Genomic DNA, 25,678 nt, shown 5'->3' with positions numbered 1-25,678 from the left:
GGAATGGGAAGTATACAAATATCTTTCTTACAGTGGCCTCTCCCCAGATTAGCCATTTCTTAGGCATGTCATCTCACAACACTAAATGGAGACTTCAGCCTAATTTTGCTGGGACTTCAGTATTTTTTTACAGGTTTTAGATGTTCCTCATGTAACTGGTTAGTCTGCAATCAGATATCCAACAGATCACGATTCCAAACTACTGCCAACAAAGCATTGCTCAATGGGTCAATGGAATATAAGATAATAAATCTTATGTTTGATGGCCTCTGAACAAAAGTCAATGTTAAACTTTTACTTTGAATCGCTATTTTTGATTTTTTTCTACAGTAAACATTTGTGAGTATCTGTGAAGAAATCCCAATCTTTAGCATTTCTTCAGTGGTGCAAGGGGAAGCAGAAACTTGTTTTCAGAGTTATGTGTTCTCTGTGTTCTCTATGCTGAGGCGATACAGCTAACACTACAGAGATTCTCAAATGTACATTAATCAAACACTCGTAAAAGCATTAATAAAGGAGGATATTACCACAAAGCATGAAATACACCCAAGTTCAGGAAATAGCACAGAACTGAACATGGTACTTCCTCTAAAATAAATCATTATCAGACAAAATCCCAACAGAAAAAAAATTTCCTATGCTATTAAATACCTCTAGAGAGGAGGAACGTGGTGACCAGTGACAGGACCTGAAAGAATGGCCTGAAGTTGTGTCAGGGGAGGTCTAGGTTGGATAGTAGAAAAAGAATCCTCACCCAGAGGGTGGCTGGACAATGGGTCTCCAGGGAAGTGGTGACAGTACCAAGCTTGATGAAGGCATTTAAGGAGGCATGTGGACAATGCTCTCAGATACATGGTGTGATTCTTGGGGGTATCTGTGCAGCACCAGGAGTTGGACTTGATGATCCTTTTGGATCCCTTTCAACTTAGCACATTATATGACTCTGTGAACAGAATTCTCTCTCTCAGCCTTTCCTCCTAAGAGATGCTGCAGTCCCACAGTCACCTTTCTCGCTCTCTGTCGGACTTGCTACAGGAGCTCCATGTCCTGAGGAGCCCAGAATTGGCCACAGCACTCCAGATGAGGCCTCACCAGGGCTGAGCAGACGGAAAGGATCACCTCCTTGGACCTGCTGGGAATACTGTTCCTAATGCTCCCCAGGATACCACTGGCCACCACGGCACACTGCTGGCTGACGGAGGCTTGTTGCGCCGCAGGTCCCGCTCCCCAAGGCCGCAGCCAGGCGGGTATCCCGGCCTGTTCCCGGCCCGGCCCCGCCCCGCAGCCGGGAGGCGCCGCGCCGCTGGCGGCATGCGGGCACTCCGGCGCGCTGTACGGCACGGCAGTGCGGCACTGTCGCGCGGCAGCAGCGCGGCGGCCAATGGGGAGCGGCGCCCGGCGCACGCAGCTGGCAGGCGCGGCCGGGCCGCGTGTGTGCGGTGAGAGCGGCGGGTCCGGGAGCCGCCGGCGGGCCGGGGCTGGGCGTCCGGGACAGCGGGGACCGCGGCCGCGCCTGGCCGAGCCTGCCTGCCTGCCTGTGCGCGGCCTCTGGTACCCCACCGCGTTTGGGAGGGTTTGACTTCGCCATGGGTGTTAACCAGGAGGCGCGGGCTGTCTTTCCCTCACGGGGGAGCCGCGGCGGTCCAGTAATGTTGTCTTTTGCTCCGTTTGCAGTGTTGCCGCGATGAATAACAAGGGTAAAAAGAAGTTCGTGGGGAAGAGTGGAAAAGGACCGCGTGGAAGAGCGCCGCACGGGAAAAGGAGATTTGAAAACGATAATGGTAGGAAGGCGAAGGGTCGTCAGTAGGAGGCCTGACTTAATGGTTGTGGTTGTGTACTGGCATGCTTGGCGTTCTTTATTTTTTCTCCCTTGGTAAATTAATGTTTTGAAACGATTAGTTTGGCAGATGAGCAACAAGAAGTGGGTATTGTCTGCCTGGACTTTGACAGTGTCTTCTCTCCTTTGAGATCTTCACAGAGGTGCTGATGAATTAAGGGCTGCAAGAGCAGTTGATGAGGTAGATTGAGAACCGGCTGAATGGCTGGGTCCAGAGACTGGTATGCTCTTTGGAGATCACTTGTTGCATCCTGGGTTGTGCCAGGAAAAGTAACGCAAAGCCACGATCACTGATTAGCAATGAACCTCAGGAGTGAGTACAAGGTTGAGTTTAGTTCAGCAGCTTCATGAAGGACCTGGATGATGGGGCAAAGTGTAACATCTTCAGATTTACAGGTGACACAGCTGTAAGGAGTGTTAAGATGCGCCAGAGGGTCGTGCTGCCCTCCAGGGGGATGTCAGCAGGTTGGACCAATGGGATGGCAGAAGCCTGGTGAAGTTTCTTGAGTAGCAAAGGGCAAAGTTCTGCAGCTTGAAGGGAATAGCTCCATCATGCACTTGAAAATAGTGGGGAAAGCCCAGGGGCTCCTGGTGGTCAGAGTTGAACATGAACCAGCAGTGTGCTTTGGTTGCTAGCTGCATCCTGGGCTGCATTAGGAGGAGTGCTGTTAGCAGACTGAGGTCTGTGACCCATGCCCTCTCCTCAGCCCTGGTGAGGTTTCACCTGAAGTGCTGTGTCCCATCTCTGGCTCTTTGGTGCAGTAGAGGTACAGACATTCTGGGGAGAGCCCAGTGAAGGGCTGCAAAGATGATGAAGGGACCAGGGCATCTCTTCTGGTAGGAAAGGCTGAGACATTTGCATCAGTTCAGCCTGTCCCACAGAGAAGACAAGGCTGATGGGGGTCTCCTCAATGTGTACAGGTGTCTGAAGGGAGGGTTCAAAGACAGAGCCGGCCTTTTTCTAGTAGTGCCCAGTGACAGGACCAGAGAACAGTGGATACAAACTAAAACACAGGAGATTCTTTCTCAATATCAGGATAACCTTTTTACTCTGGGAGTGACTGCATGGGCACAGGTTGCCCCAGGAGATGGTGGAGTTTACCACATTGGAAATAGTCAAAAGCCACACACACATGGTCCTGGGCAACTGGTTTTGGGTGGCCTTATGTGAGCAGGAGGATTGGACTAGATGACTTTGAGAGGTGCCTCCTAGCCACAACCGTTCTCTAACTCTGTCTTGTATTCAAAACTGTACTGACTCTATGAGCCACTGATTTGCTGAAATGCTTTAAACAGGTTGCATTGCAAGCCCTTCGTCTCTGATTCACTTAAAATATTCTCAGTTAAAATTTGAAGTTGATAACCTTTTGATTCTAGACTTGGCATTCCTACATTAAGACAAAATTATCTGAGAGGTGAAGCTAGATGGGAACCTGCTGTGGGTTAGGATTGAGAAGATGCCTTTCACTGCTGCCTCAGAACAGATGATGTTTAAACAGCTCTGATCATGAAAAGTTTGGGGATTTGGGGATTGATGACTTTGATGTCAAGGATGGTGAAATTGTTAATATGGAATAATCCTTTTTATGCCTGAGCTGTTACACTGCTGCCCAGAAGATAATGCTTGGGCAACCTTCCCTAGAGAAAATGTACACACCCAGGGGGTGTAGTGAAAACATCAGCTTTGAGAAGCACATAAGAATTTTTGTTAAATACGGAATTATTATTAGAAAGTAGTTTAATTCTTGTTACAGTATTTTTTAATATTTTGAAGCAACAGTAGCTATATGATAGCATTTTAATTTCTTTTGTGTTGGTTAATAGATTCAGGTCCACCAAAGAAAGTCTTTAACAAAGGGGATGAGGAAGGAAAGCCTAAATCAATTTCCAAGAAATTTGTTAAAGGACAGTTAAGACCTGGAAAAGCTACTGTCAAACAATTCAAGAATAAACAGCAACCAGAAAAGTTTGCAAAGAAGAGAAAACTCCAGAATGGTGAAGAGGGAGGTAAGCAGATTTTTAAGTGTGGTTATCAAAGGAAACCAGGTTTTGGGAAACACATTGTTCATCTAGATCTCCCTATTTCTATCTGCCTTTCCAAATTGGCTGAATAACTCCACGTTTACTTCTTGTTTAATCTTTGCTGTGGGAAAAATTACTTCACTTGACTAAGCTTGAGGCTTGAGTCATGAAAATCAACAGTTTGGAGTTTTCTTAGAATTCAAAAGTAAAGAGACAGTAGCAAATTTTAAAATTGTCATACCATCATAAAGCTCTCTTTATTTTAATGGCAGTGTTAAGTGCTCAGCTAGAAACTGGCAATTGTTACACATGATTTGCAAGTACAGAGCTTTTCATCGTGTGTTTTGGACTGTTCTAAAAGTACTTGCTATAAGCTTTGGAACAGAAATTCATGAAATCAAGTTGTTCATCCTTTACATTATTTCCTTTCTGTGGTCCAGACTATATGGTCACATCCTCTAAGAGAAAAAAAAGCATAATGGGTGTTAACACTGCTTTCACGTTTTACAACTTTTTTTCTTTCTGGTGTTTATACAGAAAGCCTAAGTAGTTGTCTGGTTCTATCAAGTTTAAATGGATTTCTTTTTCAAATTAATTTCTTCTGCTTGAGATCTTCATCTTGTCCCATCCTCTCCTCTAAAGTAAAGCTCTACTGGAGCAGTTAATCAGTGTTGCAAAACAAGAAGTAGGATCTTAAATGATGGATTCTGAAGTTCTGCAGAAATATGCCATTTGTTTGAAGGACAGTAGATTATGTCAAGTATTTTATTATTGCTGTTCTTGCATGTTTGCAGAATGGCTTCACATGGAATATGCACTAGATGTCTGAAAATCTAATAACAGTAGAATGTTTTTATTGGGCTGCTTTAAAAAAAAGTAAACTCATAGCAAACCTTTAAATATTGTTTATAAGAGTAAATGAAAGCCTCTGTGTATTGCACTGCTCTCAAAGCATTACATATTTTTCTTGTCACTGTTGCTTCAGGAGATTGAAAATGAATAATATGCTTTGTAAAAAAGAAAGCATGGGTTTCTGAATGGGTAAAACAGTTAAATACATGCTGCTAAATAACAATGACCAGTGCTTTAAGCTCTAAAAATTGTAGATGGTGTCTTTAATGCATAATTTGGGGCCCTTTTATAACAAGGGTTGTATAGTAAAATACCATGCTTCAGGAATTTGACTGAGTAAAAAGATGAGGCATGTAAAAAGGTGTTAACTTTTTTTCTTTTATAGAGTTTTCAAATATGTATCTTTGAGCTAGGGTTCTCCTTTTGGGAGAGGGGAAAGATGCATGAATTAGGAGTAAACTAAAACAGGAGAATTATTGGGGCAGCCATAGCTGCTAAGTACATCTTCAGTCAATTTTCAAGCTATTAAGGGATTTGTGATGCATCCTGTGACAGTTCTGAGGAAAATTAATCGTTTGCCTTGTTCTCCCAGTAATCTAGAAGTGATGATTACTAGCTTAGCATACTTATTCAAGATTTATGGTTTTGTGTTAGCTAGCTGCGTAACTGCAGGAAAAGGTCCTGAATTATTAGCAAATCAAGTCATAGAAGTGCCACAGTTTAGAATTCTAAAGAATTCTATTGCTGCTCTTTCACTTATTGCTACTCTTTTACTTATTGCTGCTCTACTTATTGTAGAAAATATGTTTATTTTTGTCCTAAGGGTCAGATTCTAAGAAGCCAAAATGGACTGACTTCAAAAAGGAAAAGAAAGAGTTAAAGTTAACCAGACAAATTAAAGATAAAAGTTGTTATGACATAATTGTAAAATCTAAACAAATATGGGAAAGCATGAGAAGGTAATGACTTTTTTTCTTCTGCACTATTGACTTTCATTCATAAGTTGCCAGAATACCCTCTTTCTCATCTTCTAATTGTATAAAACTGTATTTCAAAACTGAATTTCTTTGGGTGAACAGTAACATTGCATGCAGTTTTGTAGTAGATCAAACAGAGTATGGTAACCTGTGGTCCTAGGAATGTCTGGATTGAACTTGCATTTTAGGCTAAAATTTATAAATTTGTGAGTAATTGCTTAAGAAATTGCATTTTTTTGAACCCTGAAATACAGAGCATGCACTGATTCACCGTATCCTGCAAGTGGGATTACTGCATGAGATTTAAGTAAAGGTTTGTTGTCTCTGTCTGAGGTTGTAATTCTAGAACTGGTGCCCCATGTCAGCAAGAAAAGTTAATTTTGTTTATTCTAAGTGCTTGTGCTTTGTAGGCTTATAGATTTTTGGACCTGTGAGCAGCTGACTGCAAATTTGAGTTTATATTTCAAAAAATATTTTTACTTAAAAAAAGAATAAAGTTCAAGTGTGGAATTCTGGTTAGATTTCCACGAACTGAAACAGCTTAATCACATCTCTGCACAGGGTTAATGAATGACAGTATACATTTGGATTGGCAGAAGCCAACCTGGTTTGATTTGTTCTGTCTTGCTTCTTAATTTATAGATACAAGTGAATCATACTACAAAAAAGCTGCTTCCTCAATTAGAATTGTTTCTCTAGATTTTTTTTTTTTGCTTGTAGGAAGAAATGCGATAAGGAGAAACGAGAAAAGCTGATGAATGAACTACAGAAGCTTCTTCATGGGAAAATTAAAAACGTAAGAAAAAACTAACGGTACAGTGCACACATTCACAAATTCTTCTTTAAAGAGTGGTGAAACTGTGAGTAAAAAGAATAAAAACACAGCTGAAAGCCTGCTTTTGGCACCTGTATTTCAGGACAGTAGTCCTGGGATTCTTTGTCTTTTAGCTGCCTATTGTAAAAGGCTGCCAAGTAGCTTTAGTTCCATGAAATTTGATGTTAGCTGGTGTTCAGGAACTCAGAGGTTTGATTAGTCACAACTGTTGCCTTGCAAAATTCTTCTGAAGTTAGTGTCCTCTTGCTTAATCATACTAAACAGTCTTTCTATTTTATTCTTGAAATGTATAAATTTGCAGTGAAGAGCATGTTGAGACTTTTTGTATTCCATGCTGAAGTGGAACTGTTCCATCGTACTTACTCTGAAATTATAAAGAAGAGGAACAAAATGGAGATACCATTTAATGGTTTTATTTCAGTATGAAAAACATTAATGCATGTCCTTAATTGTCAGCAACTGTTGTCTGTATTTTCTTTGATAGAGTACTTGTGAAGGGGTAAAAATCCTTAAGTCTTGGGTTTATTATAAGCAGATAACTGCTTTTCTAATTTTATAATTGGCATTACATGTGGCATGAAACTATACCAGAGAGCGCATACATTAAAATAATTATGGTGCATACTGCCTTTTCAATGGCCTAGAGTAACAAAATATCTCTGTCCTTTAGCTGGCGTTTGCACATGATTCAACCCGGGTGATCCAGTGCTTGATTCAATATGGTAGTGAGAACCAAAGACAAGAGACATTTGAAGAATTGAAAGGTATTTTCATTTTATTTATATGCTTCTGTATTGTGATTAGGATGCATTTTAACAAGACATGTTGTTTTCTCTTAAATATTTTTACCTTTTTTTCTGAACTGATGCATCATTTCTAGTGAACTCTTCATACTTATTTAAATAATGACTTACCATTTCATGGAGTTAATGTAGTGAAAAATAAACCAGCTGAATGTTTCTCCCTTCTTCTAGATAGCCTAGTAGAGTTGAGCAAGTCAAAATATTCCAGAAATATTGTGAAGAAGTTTCTTATGTATGGGTGAGTATCAAGTGAATTTGCTCATCAGTGATGTTTCATTTCCAGTGTGAATGCTGCTTCTTAATCTACAGTGGACTGATCATGAATAAAAAATACCTTTGGAAACATCTTTGTAATATTATGGAGTAAAGGCCAGGGGTGTGCTAATGGTGTTTTTCTTTTTGCAAGAAGTAAAGCTAATGCTGTACCTCTCAAGGAAAACATGACCAAAAAAATGGTTAGATTTATTATCAGAGTTGATCTTTGCTGTGTGTAAAGCACTGGCTTTTGAAAATTTTCTTTGCTAAGCATTTCAGGATGGCATTAGTTTTTCTCTAGAATTTATTCACTGTTTACTTACCATCGAAATACCTTACAATTTCTCCACATTCCTGGCTTTCTTTACATATTTTCCCGAGTGCCATAAGGCTGATTCAGATTAATAAATTTCATGCTTTCTTTGATAAAACTTACTACTTATATCTGTTCCTAAAAATAAAACTATCAATAGGTAAGCTTATCTCTAGAAGTTTTAACTCTTGCTATTTGTATTTCCCTGTAAAACAGGACAAAAGCACAAGTCGCAGATATAATAAAAAGTTTTAAAGGCCATGTGAAAAAAATGCTCCGTCATTCTGAAGCATCTGCTGTGGTGGAATATGCATATAATGACAAAGCCATTCTGGAGCAGAGGAATATGCTGACAGAAGAACTATATGGGAACACTTTCCAGGTTTACAAGGTGGTACTTCAGTCTTTATAGCTTAAGATAGTTTAGCCTATAAGGTGTTGTGTTAGTAGTGCCTTACCTATCTTACCTACTATTTCTTTTGATTACATTTCTTTCTGTCAGGTGTACAAAGGTAGTCTAGTTTAGCATGTTTAAATGTCATTATTATTTACACAATTCTAGTTTAGATGAAATTGTAGTGAGTTGTTTTAGTTTGGACTATGTAAGATAGGCTGTGTTCATGTATGAGCTTGCTCTGCTCATCAAAGACAGTTTGTTCTTACATAGTTTCAGTTCTCATAGTGTCTAGGCTGATATCATCCTTGCTGAGGTAAGACTTAGGTACAGTACTAATTATTCATTAGTACTGTAGATGACTCTTGTGTCAGAACTACCTTATGTCTTATGAAAACTGAGTGTGGGCAAAGTGAGCTGATATCCACATACAGTGTTCCATTTAGGCTTACTTTTTCTCTTTGTTTTCTTTTCCAATGGAGACTGTAGGGCTTGAGTCCAAACTCCACTGAAATCCAGGTCTCTGGTAGATCCTCACCAGACAGTTGGAACCTTCTTAAAAACTACAACCTCCATTCTTTTGAATTCTGTTTTTAATTTTTGTTGACTCATAAACTTGGTATCCATTAGGGTTAGGAATTTTGCTACAAAGTACAGAACTGTTTTACACAATTACTAACTTCACTGTAATGCTTTTTCACCTGTTCACTTATAACCAAGATTTCTGTTAAAATTAACAGCTCATTTCTGAACCTGTATTTTCTTAACATTGTAAGTTCTTACAAGTAATTGTAAGTTTTAATTAGGCATTTTGCAACACTGAGTGGTGGAGGGGTATATTTGGTGTTATTATGGGCTGTAATTTGTACTGAGAGTCGAACAGCCCATGAAATGAAGTGCACTGTTAGCTTCCATCATTCTGGTATTTTTGGCATAACTGCTTTAAGTAGCTGTACATTGTGGTGCACAACCAAGACACCTGGCACATTGTACGTTTATAAAAAAATTGCAACGTAGTCTTTAAAAAAGAGCAGGGATGGTTTAAAAAATATTTTTTCTAATTGTCTATTCAGTCTGAGTTTTCTTCTAATAGCAAATTATTTTAAGAGTTACCCATGTAACTATTTTGTTAAGATACCAGGAAGTACTTCTGTGTGTATATATTCCCCCTCTGTGCTGTTCCTGAACTGGAATTTCCTGGGCCTTTGTTAGCTTCTCAGCTCATTAACGTGTTGTGTTGCACTCTGATGTGTGCCTAAAGCAGGATTTCTGCTTAGCTCAGGAGCACCTTAACGCAATTGCAGTATTTTGCCTTGTATCTGGTATGAAGAGCTGATATAACTGGCAAAAAGCAGCTCAGGCTATAGAAGTGGGTTTTGTTTGCTAATGAGGAATATTTAATTTGTAGAAACTGAAGTTTACAGCTTCTGACATACTGGGAAAAGGTAGCTTTATATTTTTAAAATGGTAAAAATTGTTAGTTTTGCAGAAAATTTATTTTGTTTTTGACATTCCTGACATGTGATTGAAAAAGGTCTAAGCATTGTAATATTCTATGAACTCTGATTCTTACTGATAAGAGTAAACCTCTGTGCATTCATTTCAGACACCAGCTGTCCCAACACTGGACAAAGTGTTAGAAGCTCAACCTGAAAAGAGAGAGGCCATCTTGGATGAAATGAAGCAGATTCTTACACCAATGGCACAAAAGTAAGGACAAAAATCAGCTGAAGGTCTGACAATCTAGCACAAATCAGTTTGTTTCTGACATAAAAACAATGGCACTGATATATTTATAAGTTCAGATCACAGTGATACTGGTAGTCTTTTAAGCTGTAATGTTGCTGTGCTGAATTGTCTATGGTTTTATCTCAGATGTCATAATGAATATCTTCCCTTAATTTTGAGCTCTCCTTCTATGAATTAAAGTGTCCTCTGTCTCAGTCAGAGAATTGGTAGAAATTTTGCACTGTCATATATTTTCATAACACATTATTAGATATGCTTCTCCAGTGAAGAAAATACATTCTATAATTTGTAAGTTTTGTTAGAATCTTTCACTTACTGTAAATGTTAAACATCTGAATCGAAAATGACGGTGTGTTTTTTGCTCATCATGCTGCCTAACTTTTTAAAATACAAATGAGGTATTCCTAACATGATTTAAAATTATTGTTTGTGGGGAACTTGCTGCTTATTTTCATCTATCCAAATACAGAGAGGCGGTGATAAAGCACTCACTGGTACATAAAGTATTTTTGGACTTTTTCACTTATGCTCTCCTGAAACAAAGATCTGTAAGTACCTTTATTTTGCTTTTTGTCTTTTGCCTTTCTATTTTTTATCTTCTTGTGAAAATGTTGTAAGTTAACTAGACAAAAATACATCTTTCATTAATGGAGTTCTACACATCTAGATAGATGATGGGAGAGAAATGTTGTGTGGAGATTTATAGTCAGAGTGAACTTTCACATGTGTTTGTGATACTTGAATTTGTAAAATAAAGTGAGATTACTTTGATGATTCCTCTCTTCCTGCTAAATGACCCTTCTCAGTAGCTGAAGAATATAATTAAAGTGAGGACCATTGCTTGCAGTAGTTTAGCTTTCCAGTGTGTAGTTTCTTAACAACTTGCAGTGATTGTCCAAAAATCTCTTGACCAAAATACAATGAGATTGGCCCTTCTTTCAACAATCAAAACTTCATTTGCTATATCCATATTAAATTGCATGTTTAAGATTATGTCAGACATTCTTGTATTTTGGCCTAAATCTGTCTGTGTAATGTGACATGGTTTAAACTGTCACCCTGTTTGACTTTACCTGTCTTCAGGGTGTGTCCATCAGCCTCACCATGGTTCTGCAGTTCAGAACCATCTCACTTACAGGCAGAGCCTACTAAATTTGCTGTCTCTTACTTCTTTCTGCCAGACTGAACTCCTGAATACTTCTTTGTTACTGTTAATAAACCCAAAGCTAAGGGTAGGGAAGTGGACTGTTCAGGGTCTATTCTGAGTCCAAATCTTCAGAGCCTAGAACATTCCTGTGCATGGTTTTTTGTAATGCTATGACTGAGAATGCTTTTGGATTTGCAGACTTGCATGAATCAGGGGAATAAGATTGTATCTCCTTGCTTGGCTTTCTGTGCAAATGTGCTAGTATATGGACATGCTCTTTGGAGTTTGGAAACCCCTTCTGCAGATCTCTTCCTACCTGTGCTTACAGGTAGTGACACCAATTGTGTTGTGACTGAGCAGTTCGTAAATAATTGGTAAAATGTTTGGTGCCTTTGGCTAGAAAGCAAGAAGAACTAGGGATAGAAAGATGCACAGATGGGAGCTGCATTTCGAGGAAATCTATTAGATAGTAGCAGGAGTAGTATATAGTAACCCAAGACGGTGTCATTTGATTTGATTTGATTTTTTTCTTTGGCTGTTGGTATTGTCAGATAGCTTCAGAAAACTTCATTCCTTTGATATGAAGACAAAACTTTTGGCTATGTCTTGTAATACCTGATTTATAATGTAACCTGTTACTTCAATGACTTTAGTTCTTCTTACTTTCTGGCTAATACTCTGTATGTATGAATACACATCAGCTGCCAAGATTTCTTCCTAAGTTAATGGTTGTCTTTTTCTCTTAATTTCTTTCTCGATTCTGAGCACCCTTTCTTGAATTTTTTGCAATAGGACAGCTGACATTCTTCAGTGCAATTGAGATTTCCTGGCATGATTATGGCGAACAGTGTAATTTTAAAGAGAAAAAGCTTGTGTAATTTACAGTATTTTGGACTACTCTTGAGGCAGTTTTTCATAGGTCAGGGAAATGAGAGTGGTTCTGTAGAGCCAGTGATAGAGAGTAGAGCAGTATCATGTGGGCAGAAAAAATAATTCTCTCTCACCCACCTGCCTCGAGTTCCTCAAGCCTTTTCTTTCATCTTTTTGCTTTATCACCTTTTCTTCCCCAGGAAATGATAGAAGCTATCAGAGAGTCTGTCATCTACCTGGCACACACTCACGATGGAGCCCGAGTAGCAATGCAGTGTTTATGGCATGGCACTCCCAAGGTAATGTTTGGTTTCCCTCTACTTAGTTCTCTCTGACTGCCTATATGAGTCCTTCTGCTTGTGCATGTTTTCAAACAATTAATAATTAGAGAGCAAGGTTAAAAACTGGCCCCTCTTTATCTTTTGGCAAACTTAAACTTTGTTTTTTGTGACTCAGATGCTTTCATAGAAGTTTTTTAGCATAAGCATCTCCTTTTATTTTTAGCAGAGGTTTTGGCAGTGACACTTGGAGTAATTTTTCCACTGTAAGGTTATTGGCATTTGTCCCATGGATTTCTTAATATAAGTGAAATTGACTATAGGGAGAGGACCGTAAAGAAGTCATAATGTGAAATCATGTTTGGCTTTGGAATGCTAAGACTTGAAAAATGTTATAGGAGGTGTGGTTTAGTTTCATCAGCTGATACAGTATCCAGAAATACTTTTGGTGTAATATATGTCATCACATCTTGGAAATACTGTTATGCCTCCTATGTTTTCCTATATTAAAAAATAAAAAGGATTACTTATTAAAATAGTCCACTTGTTAAAGAATGCAGAAAAAAAAATTAAGTTCCTAGGATCTAGGCGCAAAAATGGATCTAAAGAAGACTGAGCAGTGATTCCAAAAGCCAAAAATACAGGAAGTGAACTTTCTGACCAAATATTGCGCTAATAACAGGGGTTTAAACCAAGCTAGAGTTTTTAGCTCTGTTGAATAACTTTCTTTGCAAATGCAGAGATGAAATGCATTCTTCTTTAATTAATGGACAAAATATGAGTGAACATATGTGATGGTTTGAGGTTTTTTGTTTGCTGTGGTTTTTTCCAAGTTTTTTTGACATGTCCCATTGATGATCTGGACTTGTAAATATACCACAGGATCTCTCTGGGATCAAGTCACAATTCAGGTTTAACTTTCCATACTGATTCTGGGTGTAAATTAACAGAATATGTGTGAGTCTCTGATAGATGCCTTTGCCTTACAAAGATAATTCAAGATCATCTTTTTGAAAGGTGTAAATAGCAGTTTAATTATTCAGAATCACTGGTATTCTAGGCTCATTTGAGTTTCCTCTTTCCTTTTGGATAGGACAGGAAAGTCATTGTAAAAACTATGAAGACATATATTGAAAAAATAGCAACGGTGAGTGTTCATTAACCATTTATTTCATAGTCTCAGAAACTAGTGATTTGATAGAGGCTAGATTGAATGTTCTTTGGTACTGGGAACAACTTTGAGATCTCAATAAAACCAGTCTTAAAATAGCAGCGATATATTAAATAATATAAAGTAATTGAACAGTAGGGAATATTTAGAGACACGCCAAGAAGCTTCATTGTGAGCACTACATGTAGTACTATGCTTTGTTATGGCTGAGTTCATTATTATTCCTCAGTTTTCTTTCTACATTTTATTTTGTTGATGCCAACTTTCTATTGCATCTTCATGTGGCTCATAGGTTAATTCTCCTTGGTTGGGAGTAAAACAGCCTATATAAAGAGGAGGAAGAATAATCAAGATATGCTGGAGATGTCATTGAAAAAGCTCTCTGAACATGTGTATTTCTTAGAAGATGCTCGATATTTTTTTCAAGTCGGGAAGCTTCAAAATACACTGGCATACAATGGGAAAAGTCTGTTTTATTTTTTATTGAATAACATATGTGTTTGGAGACTGCAACACCAGCAGAGTAACGGTTGAAACCAGATTTCATGGAGTTGGGCAAAACTGTAGCTGTAAAGAAGAGCTTTTTAAACTTCCCTTCCTGGTTGCTTTGGGCTTTTTTATTTGCTAATAGTTATTGTGGTCTCAATCAGTGGCCTTCAAGCATTTTGATCACGTCCTGGGCATGCATCCCCAATATATATATATCTTTGTATAAATTACGTGCCTTTGCTACTGTAATAGTGTACATTATAATAGAAATAGGAAATTTGAAAGGATGAGATAAAAATAACCAGAGGCTATTCTTATTTTTTATTAATGGTGCCAAAAATATTTTCTTTCTACACCACAATGGGTTGTCTTGTGAAACCCACTTCGAGGGCCCCTGGTCTAGGTAATGTTTCTCTCTATAATTTTCCACTAGAATAAATGAGTTGTGTTATTTTTTAAATTATATATTATATGGAAATATGAGACAGTGGGTAAGTAATAGCTGACACAACACTGGAGCACCGAAGATCTGGCTTCATTTTGATATCGAGCCTCACTGACATACAGGTGAATTCAGTAGTGCCCTTTTGAGTGTACTGGAGACTTGATCTCCAGCAATGCAGTAAAGACTGTATGGCTCATTGCAGAGATATGATCTCCAAAATCATTGTATGTGACTTAGTTTACTTCTAAGCAAATCAGCAATAAAGTCTGTATGAAATGTTGCTGTAGGGAAAACACTGCGATTTCAAATGTTGGTAATACAGTAGGATTAAGTTAATAGCTTGAATGTGACTTAGTTTACTTCTAAGCAAATCAGCAATAAAGTCTGTATGAAATGTTGCTGTAGGGAAAACACTGCGATTTCAAATGTTGGTAATACAGTAGGATTAAGTTAATAGCTTGAATGTGATAAAGCAGTATATCCACTTGAAATGGCCGATTTACCTTTGTTTTATCAACATATTTCTCTTAAAAAGCCTTGCTTTTGGAGAGAAACCTAAATGTTGGACTTCTCTCATTCTATGATAGTAGTCAGAATTTGCTTGTGCTTCATGTTGTGTTGTTTGAGACAAACCCTCAGAAATCCTGATTCTAAGTCAGTTAGTATAGTCATTAAAAAATGACTGCATGTGGTTTCTGATATCTCATCTTTGCAGGGTGAATTTTCTCATCTGGTCTTGCTGGCAGCATTTGATTGCATTGATGACACTAAACTTGTGAAGCAGTTAATTATATCAGTAAGTAATTGAATTTCTCCTTAAATAGTATATTAAATAGTGTCAATGTGTTTTTCAGTGTATAGGAGGATGAAAGTAGGAATCTGTCTGTTTTTTTAGACTATTTAAATACTTCCCATCTTTTCTGTTTCACTATATTTGTGTAACATTATTAGTTTTTTCTTTTCCTTGCAGACCTTAGCACTTTCAGACATAATTTTAATTATTTATTTGAATTAATTTTTAAGCTAGTTTCAGTACTTGTTGAAATTTTCCTTTTTAGTACACATTCATTCTGGATAAGGGGTGACTGGAGATTCTTTAAAGTCAGTGCCTTTTATCATAGAAGTTTGAGTTCTACTAGTATTTCTAGAGATTAAATCTCTGGAAAACTTCAGAATGATGGTGGTATCTTATTGATTTTACAAGCGAAGCTATTTGCATCCTCTCAGCAGAGAAATTTACACTTATGTACATGTTGTAATCTGCTTGCAGTAGTACTCATGCTATAGCTGTAAGGACTGATGGGTTTAGGGGAAGTGGCAGGGAGGTAAAGATGAGGCAAATCATCTGTGTGTGGAGAAGGAATATGAGGAGAAAGTGGTTCTGATGAGGCTTGTTTTGCAAAGTAGGAACAATTCTTCCCTTGTGCAACTTTGTATAGAGTGCAATTGGGATTTTGTACCCTATCACAGGGCTTTGGCCCTTCGACTGTGCCTGTCTAATGGGTCTGGAGAGATGAAAGCATCTTCATGTGGAGGTGGCTTTTGTTCCTCAAGGATTTTAGCTGTGATTGCAGCTGGATTTGTTTCTCAGAGCCAGGTCTGGAATGTAACAGCTTCTGGGAAAGGTCTAAGGAAATAAGTTGTGACATATCTGAGCTTAGTATGATACATATGTCCTGTTCCTATACTGTGTAACATGCACTCTGCTTTCTGGAGAGTTTATTAGTTCAGATACTGTATCTTTAGCTAAGCTTCCAAGATGTCATTTAATTACAGAATCATCTGAGATCAAGAATTAATCCATTATCAAAGGTATTGGAATGTTTACTGTTTGGTCATCCTACCACATCAGTCTGGAAAGAAAATGGAGAGCAAGACATGGCCTTCGCACATACAAAATTGGTCCGTCAGGACTTATGTGTGCTCAAGAATGGGGAAAGGATGGCAGGAAGAGGAAAAAAAAATCTTATGATCAAAAGCAGCTCTTTAGATAGTAAATGAAAACTAGTAGCAGATGATGAGGTAGAGGCATCTTAAAATCAAGCACTGAAGCATATTCTGTAGAGGAAACCAATCCTTAAAATTATTTCAAAGAGCAGTTAGACTTCAAAACTACCTTATAGAGATTATCATTCTGTCTATTAAAAAATTTAGCTTTAGGAAGGTAAAAAAACTAGAAGAGCTTTAGAGGGAGAAAAGGCAAGGGTTTTTTTGTTGTTTTTTGGGGGGTTTTTTGGTTTTTTTGTTTTTTGTTTTGTTTTGTTTTGGGGGCATTTTTGTTGGTTTTAATTTTTTTTCATAGTATTGCAAAATTCATAATTTATGTGGGTTGGCTGTATGGCAGAGAATTTGTAGGTAAGGAGGGTTTTGAGCTCTCTAAATCCTCTGGAGGAAAGTTTTTTATCATCATCTATCAGGTCCACAGAATTTTAATCCTGGACTTATGTCCATGTGTGGTGCTTTGAACTTTCATATGTAATTGGAACTGTACATTGAGCGCTTGGCATGTGTAAGGATTCAGGCAGATTTCAGCACAAAATCCCTCTCTTTCATGAGGACTCCAAAAAGATGGAGACATTACCAACAAGTCATAGTATGTCTCTGTCATTTAGAGTTTCTCCTGGTACTTTTTCACAGATCTAATACTGATAGTGACCAAGAACTGTTATTTCATTAATGTTTTTTTGTGGTTTGTTTACTCCCACAGGAAATAAAGGCTTCTTTGCCTGATATAATAAACAACAAATATGGAAAAAAGGTCTTGTTGTACTTGCTAAGTCCTAGAGATCCCGCACATTTTGTCCCAGAAATCATCGCACTTCTGCAACAGGGAGATGGAAATGCCTATAGGTAACTCAGATGTGAAGGTTATATGGTTTTTCTTAAGAGTCCAGAATAAGTCATGCAACTTTTTGTCATGATTTTAATTTCAATTTTCTTCATAATAAATCTAAGTAATGTAAATATATATAAATAATACATATTTGCCCCTTTTGTGAAGGGCAAATATTTTGATATATTTTATGTGTAAGCTCATGTATCAAATTCAGTGTAGAAGAAGTTTTGTAATATGCATTATTGGTGGTTTGGGTAGCATAAAAGTGTATCTCAAAATCTAGCAATAAAAATGGAAATTGTTCATATTATTTCAGTCTCTGGTATTGACATTGATGCATACCAGCTTTTGACGAAGGAGCAATTCTAGATGACTAATAAACTGTGTAAAAATGCATCTCCATAGTTGAGATAACAAAATGAAAAGATATAGCAAATGTTACTTACAAGAAAAAACACTTTTTTCATTCCATGCATTTATGAATGGAATGAGACAGTCAGCTTTAAACACTTTTTCATTCCATGCATTCTTAAATTCTGTGTTCAACATGCGTTTAATTGTACATGAAACAGAGGGAGCAATAATACCTGTATTTGAATCTAGCAGTAATTGAAATGTCTCAAATAGCACATACATTCTGAAATTTCTTGTTACTTGATGTGCATACATTGCAAATCTTCTTGCAGTAACGTGGTGTTTCTTTCATCAGTAAGAAAAATACTGAACTCCGTCGCCATGAGCTCCTGGAAGCCATTTCCTCGCCTTTGCTAGAATATGTGCAAGAACATACCCAAGAAGTAGTGATAGACAAAGCTACTTTTGTCTTGGTTGCTCATGTTTTAAGAACAGCTCTTGGTGACATCCAGCCTACACTAGATGCAATTGCTAAGTTAGCAGCTGAAGAGCTGGTTCCAGGGGGTCATGATGGACAGGTAATGTACAGAAGACAAGGTGCTGAGATCTTGCAGATCTTCTGCATTACTAAAATGAAATCTGGTCTTGTTTTCCTTTATGTAAGTCATCAGTGTACTGCCCTGAGAGCACTAGTACATTAGATGTGATCCTGTTTTCTGACTTGATGATTTCATAGTTTATTATTAGTGCATCTGGAGAGATGGTGGCTTGAGCCAGCATTTCATATGAGTTGTAGGGCAAGGTGCTTCATGATCTTCAATCTTCAGAACTGCTTTAAAAACTTAGTGGGAAGGTGGCTGACAAGCATGTTACACTGTCTCTTGTTTAATGTTATCACTGTGCAGTCAAGCACTTAGCAAAGTTTCATAGGTCACTGAACTGTTTACGCTGAGAGGGACGGGAGCTCTTACTTTTCAGGTATGCATATCTCCATGCAAGGAAAGATCTTAGATTAAGAGCTGTTTGTCTTCACAGTATGATCTTCTCTTCAGAGTGCCCCTCTCCTACTTTGTTAAACTCAGTCAGATATATGTCCATAGACTAGAAAACAAAAAACCACAATGTATGCTGTATTTAAGATAGATATCTCCAGATTTTAGTTGTGCTGTTTTAGCTCTGTGTTTTGCATTCTTTGATACATATTTTATGAAACTTTAATGTGAACTACACATGCTTTCTGTGACTTTCTGTGAACCATACTGTAGCTGATTTTCAAGTGTGGAAATGTAAAAGTTCTGGAACTTCTGGCAGAGACAGTTAGACCAGAAAGTACTGTTTATTAAGAATTAATTTCTTGGAAGGGTGGATGAAATGTTGATTGATATAATTTATATTATTGAAATTTAAATGTTGGGAAGGTGGTAAGAGTTAAAATGGTCAATTTAAATGAGTAACCAGAAACTTACATCAAACTTGTTGATATTAGCATAGGTCATGACTCAGTGAATCAGTATGATGGCAGAGTGAATAAATCAAGCAGAAATATTTATGGCCGGACATAACTGAATTTTGAACCAACATCACTAAATAATTTTGTCTTGGTTTGGTTTGTCTATTCCCCTTAAAGCTTCACATTGCAGAACATCCGGCAGGCCATCTAGTTTTGAAATGGTTAATAGAGCAAGATGAAAAAATGAGAGAGAGTGGAAAAGAAGGTATGTTGGAAATACAGCTTTATTTGTTTAGATTGACTTCAGAGTAGTTTGCTATCTGACCTCAAATAAAATGGTTACAGTTGTTTCTTTGAGTATACTAGTGTGTGGAAAATTTAATGTTATTGTTTCTGTCTTTTTGCTGTTGTGAGCTGCTATACAAACAGAATGCCAAGGATATGTTTGCTTTTTTTTGCAATGCAAGCAGTGGTTGGGTTTTTTTATCAGTGCTTTAATGTGTATTTGGGGCGGAGTTCATTTCTATGCTTAAAATGTGTTGATAGCTTTGCTAAATTACATAGTAGTTTAAGGATAATAATAGAAACAGTAAAGTCTTTCTTACAGGAGCCCCTGTTTCATTAGCGCTTGTAAGCCTGGCTGTAATCTTTACTGTGTTCATTAGTGCTGCTGAGTTAATGCTTTATAACTGTTACTAAAATAATTCATGCACAAAAATAGGACATCTTTACTAGTTTATGTTCCATAAGGCAGATATTGGGCACAGATGTTCTCATCTTAATTTAGCTTTTAAACTTACGTTATTACATAACTGTAAAATCTTCTATGTATATTACTCTATCCTAATAGTGATTACTTTTTCTCATACAAAAAGGTCAAAAAATGATAGCAACTGTTCGGAAAAGTGTAATCTGAGGGAACTTCTCCGTGTGTAATAGTTTTTATCTATGTAGAATGATCAGATATTGCTAAACTATTTATTTTCCTCTTGCTATTTTCAGGTAGCCAGTATTTCCTTTAAAAATGTTAGTTGTGTTTTATTAAATGTTTCTAAAAGTAGGCTGTTTTCCCACTTCTCAAGCAGATAATTGAAAATGTCCAAAGGAAAAGTTTTGTGAGTGTCTTTCAGAGACTTGCCTATCTGAAATGATGATAGTAATCTGGATTTGTTTCTGTAAAAATTGTACAATTTCCAGTTTAATCACATGTGTCCCCATTGGTTTCCTCCAAAAAGTACCATTCAGAATTGTTACTCTGAGTTTATTAAATTGTCATTAAAATTGTTATCACATGGGGAGCAAGTTGCATAAAGTCTGACCTGTCTTCAGGTGGAATTAGGATCTAAAGTGACAGTGAAAAATAGCTTCAGTGTTTGGAGGCTGATGATTGTTGGGGTTGGGTGGGGTTTTTTGCATTGTTCACTGGTAAGTTTGCTTAGCATGCCAAATTGTAAGAACAGTTTCCATGCAGTTCAGTTCTTTAAATTCAGCTGGGGCCTTGAAGTCAGCCTAGGTTAATGTAATGAGTCTAAAGTGAACTTAGGCTTTCAAAGCCACTGAAAAAATAGAGCCCTGGAGCATCAGTACGGCTGAAAAAGACATTTTTGCATCAATTAAGGATTAGCTCTGAAATTTTAAGTAACTTCTGTTCAAATTATTTTCCTTCAGTTGTAGAGTCAGATGCTTCAAATGTAGCATTTTTCAACAGAGGTGTTTTATATTTATATAAATACATTTAATATATTGGATACCATGATCTGTTCAACCAGAATGATTCTGTGATTCTTGCGAGTTCTGTCTTTGGATTAGATGCCTTCTCTAAGATAATAATTGCCTTTTATACTTTATAATAGTAAACTGTCACACAGTGCTGCTGTTGTCTAACAAATTCCATGCAGTACTTGGAAATAGTCTAATATCTATAAAGGTCTGCATTGCATTGTACAGTCAATTATTTTGAGGGGGCAGAACTTTGTGAATACTTGGGGGACTGAAAACTATTCGATTAAATCAAAACTACAGAGAACTTTTAACAGGCTTCTTTGCAGAAAAATATTGTCTCGTTTTTTTCATCTTTTTCTTCCCCTACTTCTTTCCCCCATTTTGCAGTTTGCTTTGGGAGAACACTGGTGAAACATGTTGGTATTGAGAATCTGAAGACCTGGGCAGAAGTAAATCGAGGCGCCATTATTCTTTGTTGGTAAGTGTGGCACATGACTACTTCTGATTAGATTACATTGTTAATTTCTTGAACAGCTGAGAGAACATCAGTTGAAATTTCTACCAACAAAATGACATTCAACATGTGCTATCTTGAATGCACAAGATGCATTCTTTGTTCCACTTCATGTCACACTTGCTTACCTCCCTATCACATAGCAATTAACCACATTTTTGTTTAACTGCATGCACTGAAGTCAAATGACTACCTGAATTGTACAGCAGTGATTAATTTAGTCTGCTGTAAAGTAACAGCAGGGTTTTTTTAATATAAAGTAATGGCTGAGTTTTTAAAAACCTTTAAAAAACCCAGATACTTCTTGTCATGGTTTGACACTGGCCAAATGCCAGGCACCCATGAAAGCCACTCACTCACCCTCTTCTGCCACAGCTGGGTAGAGGAGAGAAAAAAAAAATTATCAAAGGGTTAATGAGTTAAGGGCTGGGTGAAAACACTCCAAGTAGAAAACAAGTTTAACTTAAAGGTGAATTTATTACTAACAGAATCAGTGGAGGAAAATAAGAAGTAAAATAAGCCCTTAAAAAAAACCCCACTTTTTTCCGTCCTTCCCACAGACAGCACAGGGAGTCAGGGCATGAGGGTTTGATCAGTTCGTCACCTGAGGCTTTCTTCTGCTGCTCAGGGGGAGGAATCCTTCCCCTTTGAGACTGTGGGGTCCCTCCCAGAGGAGACAGCTCTCCGTGAACTTCTGGGCATGGGTCCACTCGCACAAGCACACAGTCCTCCCAAAACTGTTGTAGCATGGGTCACTCTTCCATGGGGTGCAGTCCTCCAAGGACAGGCTGCTCCAGCCTGGAAGCAAGGGCCCCCTCTCTCCCTAGAGTCTCCCAGTGGACCACAGCCTCCTCCAGGCATCCACCTGCTCCAGCATGGGCACCTCCCCCATGGGCTGTGGGTAGATCTCTGCATCCCCCATGGATCCCCATGGGCTGCAGGGGCAGGGCTGCTTCACCATGGTCTGCACCACAGCCTGCAGAGGAATCTCGGCTCCAGCACCTGAAGCACCTCCTCCCCTCCTTCTCCACTGACCTTGGTGCTGCCATGTCGTTTCCCTCACATGTTCTCACCATCTCCTCTTCTTTGGGTAGGAAAAAAACTGTGTGTCTACTTCATTTTTAATTTCTTCTTAAATATATAATCACAGAGGCATTACCATCATCTCTCATTGGCCCAGTTTTGGCCAGCAGCAAGTCCATCCTCAGATGGACATCTGTCACATACGTGCAGATCTGAAACTCAGAATTACTCAGTAAGTCCATTTGAAGATTTTTGGCTATTTAGTCCTTTAAGCTTATTCCTCAATTATAAGCAGTGCATGTGCTTGGCTTCTCAGTAACCTCGTACCCTCTGGACCTTCTCCTTTCCTTGCCCTACTTGGTTTTGATTGTAATAAAAAACCTGGGGCCTGGTTCTGATTTAGTACTGTCTTGAGGAGCCCAAAGGTAATGAGAGGACTCTGCATGCTCACATGTGTATTAAGTGACATTCATTATCTATGAATGTCATAAGTGCTTGCCTATTTAAATTCCTATATATGACTTTTCTATATATTTTTAAATTTGTAAATGACGTGTAGCATCAGGGTAGAGCATGGATAAGAATGTACTTCACCAAATGTGTTACTGACTTCCTTTATTTATGTAATCTGTGGAAGTTAGGTTTTACATTCACAAAATACATAGGTACCAGCTTTCTAGACCTTGTAAGAACTTACAGAATAGTAATTTAAAAATACCCCACTCTGTCACTATGTTGGTCTTTTGGCTGTGTTAAACACACGGATGTTCTGTATTAAGAATGTTGTCCAGATGTACCTGTGGTTACTATGCATTTGAAAGCAATGTCACATGTATAGATGTCAGAAGTTGGCATTCATTTTTAGAGATAAGTAAAGTGCAGTCCAGAGTGGCTTGCTACGTTATATGGTCCTTGTCTCTTTCGGTGAGTGAAACATACATACCTCTCCATGTTAATTAACAATGTGTTCAGCATCTCCTTTTCCAGGATTCTGGATTTTCTTGCTTTTATCACAGGCACATGAGTCATAGAAGAGATGAGAAAATATCACCCTCAGCTGAATTCAGTTTTAAAGAAGGCCTCTTGATTAAATGGTACCGTTACAGCTAAAAGTGTGACACAATTTGCTGCTAAAGGTTGTTGCAAAGTCATAGTCATAGAAATAAATCTGGGAATTAAGTAGCTGAAAGTTGTGGTGTTGTCAGATGGACATTCAGTGCTTTTCTGCCTATAGTGTTGCCACCCAGCACAGGATTTGGTGCCCTAAAGGAGACAAAATTTAAATCTGATCTTAAGCTACGTTAATTCCTTTATGTCTTACTCAGTTCAGTTTGCCACGTCTAACCATTGCTTAAAAAGTAAGTAAGAAATAAGCTTTTAGGTCAATGTAAATTTGGGAGCCCCTTGGAAGAATCCTAGGGATTGTAAGGACTTGTAGTATCTTGCAGCCTGCTTCATACCAGCACGTGGGTCTTATTATTTTTTTCTAGTCTTAGTTTATTTGTACATCAAACTTGTAGTTCTGATCTGGTTTGCACAAACTGGCTGTAGAAGGCACTTTTCTAGCCAGTGTTCACTCATAATTTTGAAGTAGCAAATTAGGTATGTCATTAACTCAGCAGATCTTAAACTTCAATCCAAGAACATTTCACTGTTAACTGAAGAAAGGGAAAAGGACAGTCACTACTAAGCTGATAGTATTTTACAGCTTATGATGAATTTCTTTTTTTCTGAGGAAGAGAATTTATCTGGGAAATCTGATTTGGTTTCCAAAAGTAGTATCTAAAAGGAGAACAGAAGTGGTAAGGCTTCATCATTCTTCACTAACTGTAGTATGAAAGTACAATAGTGAAGGTGCTTGATTTATATTAGATGTACTTCACTGCATCCAATTTTGGGACCCACATTACAAGAAAGACACCAAAAACTGGAGTGAATTCAATGGAAGGTGACTGGCATAGTCATGGGCTGGGTCTCTTGGCTTGGAAGGAGAGGCTGTGGGGGCAAGTCTCTTTCAGCTGGGAAAAGAGATAGCTTGTGGGCTCCTGAGTGCATCCCTGGCACCAACGGGATGGATGGAGAGCTGGTCCCTTCACAGCAATGTATGAGTAGAGAGCAAGAGGCAGTGGCACAAGCTTAAACACAAGAGGCTTATGCTGGAGATAAGGAAAAATCTTTTTCCCATGAGGATGGTGCAGCAGTGGGGCTGGGGGCCAGGGAGTTGTGGCTGTCCCCAGCCTGGCAGGTTTGAAGCTCAGCCTGGGTGAAACCCAGAACAACTTGGTCTGACTCCATATTTGAATGTGCATTGAATAGGGGTCAGCAGTTTCTTGCAGACTGATTTATCCTCTGTTGGCTGTGTTCTGATTTGGTGTTTCATATTTTATGGAATGTTTAGCATCTTTTTTTATAGTAGGAGGTGATAGCATCTGGCTTGAACTATATTCTTCTTATATTGTTACTGTTTCCCATCATGGACAGCTTCTTTTTCTATAACCTGCGTGCTGACCTTTGATAGCCTTCATTTTTTTTCCTTTCCTTGCAGCCTTCTCCAAAGCACTGATGAAGAGGTGGCAAGCACAGTTAAAAAAGGATTAAAAAAGCTCATTCCTAAACTTAAGCGGAATAAAAATGTAAAAGGAATAGAAGCACTACTGGAGAAATTGACTTCCTAGTGTAAATGAACCTAAAATAATTATTTACATCCATGCAGTCAAGTGAGATTTGGTAAGATTTTGTACCATGGTTGTTTTAAGAAGCAGTGTGTGCATTTGTATATTAAATAATTTCTAAAACAATTTGTCACTGTACTCATTCTGTTGTGCACAATAGAAGAATTGTTCTCAGAGATTGAAGTTTGAAGATTTAAGAGCTAATGGAAACTTCTGAACACGTAATGAAGGCGTTCAATCTTTCCTGATAACTTGCACAAAAATGTTTTAAGTGTTGTTAAAATTTGCATGTATGGTGTCATGGTTACCATAGAAACAAAAGCATCTGTTCTGGACATACTGTATTTGGGCAACTATATTTGTTTTAATCCCCTTCCCTCCTGGTTTCCTTAAAAAACCCAGACCAACCAGGAGGACTACTTAAGTCTCATTCTTACCCTGTGATGAAGGCTATCCTCCCTAGGAACTAACAATAATAGAATGAAAACAATGTCTCTGACTTTTTTCAGAGAAGGTCCTGAAGGAACAGCTGACCTTTCCAATGGACCATGTTTTGGTTTCACTCTAGTCTTCTAACTACACACTTTTAAGCCCTAAGATACCCAAGGGATTTTGAGCATTTTTTGGGTTTTTTTTTTGGTAAGGGGGGAGGGGTGAATTCACTTCCACA

At 38.1% G+C, this 25,678-nt stretch overlaps 1 protein-coding gene across 2 annotated transcripts; it reads left to right on the top strand.

Annotated features, from left to right (window-relative positions):
* Positions 1 to 1,341: 1,341 nt before the first annotated feature.
* On the top strand, positions 1,342 to 25,134 carry PUM3 (pumilio RNA binding family member 3). 2 transcript variants are annotated; one of them, XM_068177585.1, is made up of 18 exons: positions 1,342 to 1,439; positions 1,675 to 1,781; positions 3,662 to 3,844; positions 5,535 to 5,670; positions 6,409 to 6,484; positions 7,194 to 7,287; positions 7,498 to 7,564; positions 8,111 to 8,285; positions 9,895 to 9,998; positions 10,507 to 10,585; positions 12,255 to 12,353; positions 13,426 to 13,479; positions 15,153 to 15,233; positions 17,145 to 17,287; positions 17,983 to 18,205; positions 19,255 to 19,342; positions 21,187 to 21,277; positions 24,882 to 25,134. In XM_068177585.1, the coding sequence occupies exons 2-18, from the start codon at positions 1,685 to 1,687 to the stop codon at positions 25,009 to 25,011; spliced, it is 1,920 nt and encodes a 639-aa protein (XP_068033686.1). In that variant the 5' UTR covers positions 1,342 to 1,439; positions 1,675 to 1,684; the 3' UTR covers positions 25,012 to 25,134. The 2 variants fall into 2 exon arrangements, with proteins under 2 accessions (XP_068033686.1, XP_068033687.1); XM_068177586.1 differs by lacking the exon at positions 1,342 to 1,439 and adding an exon at positions 1,505 to 1,551.
* The last annotated feature ends 544 nt before the right edge of the window (positions 25,135 to 25,678 follow it).

The sequence above is a fragment of the Anomalospiza imberbis genome, chromosome Z (assembly GCF_031753505.1).
Source record: "Anomalospiza imberbis isolate Cuckoo-Finch-1a 21T00152 chromosome Z, ASM3175350v1, whole genome shotgun sequence".
In the NCBI taxonomy this organism is placed as follows: Eukaryota; Metazoa; Chordata; class Aves; order Passeriformes; family Viduidae; genus Anomalospiza; species Anomalospiza imberbis.
The sequence above is the reverse complement of the archived record's forward strand: the minus strand, read 5'-3'. Positions and strand labels throughout refer to the sequence as shown.